The sequence below is a fragment of the Atta colombica genome, unplaced genomic scaffold, assembly GCF_001594045.1.
Source record: "Atta colombica isolate Treedump-2 unplaced genomic scaffold, Acol1.0 scaffold82, whole genome shotgun sequence".
Lineage (NCBI taxonomy): Eukaryota > Metazoa > Arthropoda > Insecta > Hymenoptera > Formicidae > Atta > Atta colombica.
This window is the reverse complement of record NW_017259575.1, coordinates 88,088-93,603: the sequence shown is the minus strand read 5'-3', so window position 1 is coordinate 93,603 and position 5,516 is coordinate 88,088. Positions and strand designations below refer to the sequence as shown.

The window sequence follows — 5,516 nt, the reverse complement described above, 5'->3', positions numbered from 1 at the left end:
ATATATATATATATATTATCAGCTAGTTTCATTATCATACTTACATACGTATCTTGAATCTGATGTTCTTCAAAAATTATCATTACTTCTCTCTTCTTATGTCATGGAATTCTCTCTTCAATTGTATACTGCGAATTCCAATTAATATATTTTGTCAATAAATCTCCTATATCGTTAAAGATACCAAGTGAAAACGAAATTTTTCAAATTGGTATTTGTTGGTAATCGTTTTGTTATCGTCGACGATGTCAGACATTCCAGATAAGTGTCAAATTAAAGAGCAAAGAGAAGAACTGGCCTGAGACTTGCAGCTGTATGTACATACTTACATACGTACATGTTAGTATACTCTTTATACACTCTTTATTTTAAGAGAAGTAAGTATATACTTGAAATTTGGCGAAAAAAGTAAGCTTTAGTGCAATGCAATAATAAAAACACATTTGACATTAAGTAAAGCTGACGATTGCTGAAGACATTACGATACGACACAACATCACACAGTACAGATGGGAGCATGGTGGAAGGGATGCCATGGTATGCAATTTGCAAGCATCTCTCTCCGAATCATTGCCATCTTTGTCTATGGTCTGTTTTCTGTTCCTGCACTAGACTGCACTACCACTCTCTTTCTCATTTTCAACAAAAATATCAAACCTACCTCACTTCAAGTTCCAAAAGTGAATACTAATTCAGCCATAGAAAACAGACCTTATAAATGTCGATAAGAGACTAAGGCTGCCAACTGAAACACTAAACATGAAACGATACTCATAGTCCATTTTTTATTTTAAAACTGTCTCTTAAATAATGCTAGGATACTAATACAATTCTCGGATTGACTTATAACATCTTAAGACAGTCTTAGATGTAAGATTCATATAATCGTGTTACATGTAGCACGATTCAATCATCCGTCTTGTCTTCTTTCAGGGGATCGATTCTGTATCTTGAAAGGAGATGAAAATTACAGAAGTGAACGAATTTACTAAAATACTGATAATTTCATTGATCAACCTCTAGTAAATTTGCTTACTTTAGTTTTCATTTCGTTTCAAGATACAGAATTGATCTCCAGGTTTCTTTCTATGCGCTAATTCAAAAATGGTATATATTCTCTGAGTGTATTAATTCGCTGGATCTTAGTAGCGGCCTGACTTATCTACATTTATTTTTTACTCAAATACTATCAACTTTATAGAAAAACTGCAAGAGATAAAAATCATTTATTTTCTTCTCATAGAGAATTCTTTAAGAATTTTTTCAAAATTTTTATCAACTTTTTAGTACTATATTTTCTTATTTTCGATAAGTCGGATCGCTACTATGACCCAGCGAATTAATGCACTGCATTGTACGTGTGGCGCGATCTCTTAGAACTAAATGAAAGTACGTTCGCATTTGTGATTCAGCGGCGAACGTTATATCAGCCCAAGCCCAATGCGTCAATGCGAGCTCAAGACCCCAAGGAGGCCATTACAGCCATCACAGGATTTTTGGATCTTTGGATCCAATTTTTCATATGATACGATGACCTTTTATATTGGGTCAGAAATCTAAGCAGAGAATTATAGAAGAAGAAGAAGAAGAAGAAGAAGCGAGAGGACAGTGAATTAGGAAGAGACGCTCGCAAACCAAGTATATCATGTAATCTTTTCACCATGAGATATACATAAATTTATGGCATGATATTGTGACCTTTCATAGTGAGTCAGAAAACCAAACAGACAATTGAGTTGAGAAGAAAAAGAAGAAGAAGAAGAAGCACTCCGCATTCAAGACACACAAAGCCACGAAGATCGCTGGTGGACTGACTGAGTGGTGAATACCTAGTGGAGCTGTCCATTTAGTGATAAGAATCTATACAAACATCATTCTATCTATTCTTTTTTTGACATTCAGAGAGGAATAAAAGGTGCTTTCCATTTGATAATACAAAACGACACAAGTGTCGTTTTATTTTTGTTACTTTCTGAAGAAAGATAAAATGATGTTTGTGTCGACTTGTATCACCAAATGGAAAGCATTCAGTGATAGCCATAGCTAGGCTTTGCCAGGCTTAAGCTGGATTAGTCGGGTTGTAATTGGACGCGTATAAACACATTGTTCACTTACTGCTTGAATGAAAATCAAAGCATGTAAGAACCAATGTAATGTTGTAATGTATGCATCTATCTTTTGTAATACATACAGATACTTCTCAAGGTATTCACATCGAAATTAGCTGAAATGCAGTGGCCTTCGCTCAGTGTTATTCTTTCCGAGATATTTTTGGCATATATCGTCTATTCGATATACACGTTATCCCTGTTATTCGTATCGCCGGCTTGCGAGGATGGCAAACCGTGCCTTGAGTCGTACCTGAGCGAACGACCGCAGTTGGATTTGTATATGTATAGCTCCATTAAAAGAAATCCCATCAACAGAGATGCTGATCTCATATATTCTGCACAAAACTTTGATTACAATCAAATGCAAATCATGTGAGTATCCCCATAAGCATCATTTAGGGCGTGTTCCAGTTAACATTCACAACGCTCGCGATCATCATTTCATCCTTGTTTAATATTGTTTGAAAACGATAAAGATGAAATGATGCTCACGAACATTGCGAATATTAAGTGGAATCGTCTCGTTCTTAATCAGACTATTCATGTTAATTAAGGGAGAGTTTATACTGGCTGTAAACTCTGTGCCGTAATCAGTAAATATAATACTTTACATAGATTTACATGCTGCCATTTGCTGTAAAATTTAAATTTGAATTAACAATATTATATCTTTAGAACTGTATATGTAAGAAACGCAAATTTGAATTAACTTTATGGTTATGACACAAGTTATATGCATCTCGTAATTCATTATGAACGAAAACATTAAAATTGTGTTAAACTTTACTGGTTATAGTACAAATTAACAGTTTATGGTCGGTATAAGTGCTCCATTAGTCTCTTTTTGGGCATCCTTAATATATTTTTTTTGAATGTGCTATTGATTATATTTACACAGCTTGCTTAATTGGGTTTAATAATATTCGTAATTATGAAATTAATCAATCATGGTTATTCTTGATTGATCAGTTTCATACCTACAGATATTATTAGACCGGATTAAGCGTACCATGTAAATGTAGTCATTGTTCGTGCCTTTTTGGGGTTTTTTTTTTTTGAGAGAGGGAGAGAATCGATTTACATAAATTCAAGACAAGAACATTATATGAAAATGAAGGAGACTTTTCTCCTCTTGCAAATCTAATGAATGTACTTTCTTTCTTACAGTCCAGTGATACTGACTGTACCACATGAGACACGGCGGAATGGAACATTGTTTTTACATATATTTTTAGTGCCTCCTTTTATAAAACAGGACAGGACATTTATCGATTTGCAAAAAGTAAAGTTTGCGATATGTAATATTGTGATATATGTATATGTAAACACTTGTTTGTTGGACTCTCCAACATTCTATCTATTCTATACCACTTTAATTATATCTTTACAGGATATATTTACTTCGTACACTGCAATTAAAATGACACAATACATAGTACCTGAAGCAGAGGCATTCAAGTTATTAGGTGATCGCACAGTGGAGAAAGCTAATAGCCAGATTGTTATACGTCCAGTCTCACACATGAAAAGTCGTGTGACATTTACAATAATGACAGACAACGTTACGCTTCCTATATATGGCATACCTGCCGAACTCGTAAACCATATAAAGTATATAAATTTTTATTCTATTTGTGCAACACAACATACGTATATCTCGAATAATTGCTAATTGCTAAAAATTACCTTGCTTGTTTATTGCAGAATAATTGGCAAACAGACATTTTTGCCAATAGTGAACTGTGATTTCTTAAGAACACGGCATCGGGATCTTCAGCGGATTACTCCACAAAATAATACGATGAACGTTGCAGTAGAATATTCACCTGTGTCTTTAGGAAAGTTAAGATTAGTGTTGCACGTGCAAGCAACGATGGAGAATCTCAAGAATCTCGGCTTCTCCGACAGAGATGTCGATGAAGTAAAGGGCATCTTTGCAGATACTAACATTTACCTACTAGGTGGAACCTTCTTCATTGCAGCTGTACATGTGAGTACAACAAGTATAAATATTACATGCATCATAAAAATTGAAAAAAACGTAAAATAAAAGAGAGCGCCAATTTTTCGTTTACAGTTGTTGTTCGATTTCCTTGCTATTAAAAATGATGTTAGCTTTTGGCGGAAGAAGAGTAATCTCATAGGTCTCAGCAAATGGACTGTGATATGGCGTGCATTCAGTCAAACTGTGATTTTCCTTTATCTTTGCGATGAAGGTTCTTCCTTACTTGTTCTCATTCCTACTGGTATTAGTACTATTATCGAGGTGCGTATATTGAGGTGTGTGTGTGTGTGTGTGTGTGTGTGTGTGTGTGTGTGTGTGTGTGTGTGTGTGCGCGCGCGCGCGCGCGCGCGTGCATGTGATGTATGTTACAAGTATACATACGTCAATTTATATCGTTATTATCAGTTGATGTAATATAGTTTAGTTTTTAATTGGATGTATCCAGTATTATAACCGCTCACTGAACGCTCAGTGAGCAGTCATAATACTGGATGCATCCAATCTTAATTCTGTAGGAAATAAATACTTTAAACAGTCTAGCTCGATCATAAGTGCTTATATAATTCTGTATGAATTTATACTACATATATAGTCCTTTAAACTGCAAGCCGAAATGATTTTTCGATCTTAAATCACAAAACGGTCTTAAAACGGTCGTACAGAATGCTAGAGATCCAGGTTCGATTTTCGGCCGAGATAATATTTTTCGCAATAAGAATTAATTATTTACAGATTTTAATATGTCATTCAGCATTATTATAAGATCGTTTTAAGATTCATAAAGAGCATCAAATTATTAAATTGCTAGTCAATTTAACTCGTGATATTACTGTGATGATTTAGTAGAGTTTGCGTTTCAAGATCGAAAAATAATTTCGGCACGTAGTTTAAAGAACTACTCTACGTAGTATATAAATTCACACAGAATTATATAAACATTTAAGATTTAGCTAAACTTAAGGCATTTATTTTCTATAAATTGTGTTCTCATGTATACGTCTTTCTTATGAGATTTAATATTATTTATCTTAACTGTATTTACTTTGTATGTGTACACATACACACGCACGCACGCTCGCACGCGCCACACACACACACACACACACACACACACACACACACACACACACACACACACACACACACACACACACACAAAAGCTATGTCTAGATAAGTCATTTGACATAGCTACTGAATCATATAAGATAAGAAAGCATAAATATGCGTTTTCATTATTTTTTTGTAAAAATCTGTTAATGGAAAAAAATTATTTCCTGAATTTTTCAAAGTTAATTTTATGTCTAAAAAAACGATATTTTTATTTCAATATTATGAAAAATAGCGCAAAAAAAGATAAATTAAATAGTCTCTTTAAATTAATCTTCAAGTAATTCAAAAA

General features: G+C 34.0%; 2 protein-coding genes across 3 annotated transcripts in view; one reads left to right on the top strand and one right to left on the bottom strand.

The window, feature by feature from the left end:
- The window catches only part of LOC108692778 (tectonin beta-propeller repeat-containing protein), a 9,475-nt gene extending 8,974 nt beyond the window's left edge, over nucleotides 1-501 (bottom strand). For both annotated transcript variants that reach the window (XM_018201212.1, XM_018201211.1), the window contains exon 1: nucleotides 45-501. The gene's annotated coding sequence lies outside the window, so the exon portion shown is untranslated. The remainder of the gene's footprint in view (nucleotides 1-44) is intronic.
- A 924-nt stretch (nucleotides 502-1,425) lies between these two features.
- Nucleotides 1,426-5,516, top strand: part of LOC108692780 (cleft lip and palate transmembrane protein 1-like protein) — a 5,446-nt gene continuing 1,355 nt past the window's right edge. Inside the window, exons 1-6 of the mRNA XM_018201222.1 lie at nucleotides 1,426-1,821; nucleotides 2,194-2,483; nucleotides 3,279-3,393; nucleotides 3,502-3,722; nucleotides 3,816-4,101; nucleotides 4,189-4,377. Coding sequence (XP_018056711.1) covers nucleotides 2,230-2,483; nucleotides 3,279-3,393; nucleotides 3,502-3,722; nucleotides 3,816-4,101; nucleotides 4,189-4,377 — 1,065 coding nt within the window. The 5' untranslated portion in view covers nucleotides 1,426-1,821; nucleotides 2,194-2,229. The remainder of the gene's footprint in view (nucleotides 1,822-2,193; nucleotides 2,484-3,278; nucleotides 3,394-3,501; nucleotides 3,723-3,815; nucleotides 4,102-4,188; nucleotides 4,378-5,516) is intronic.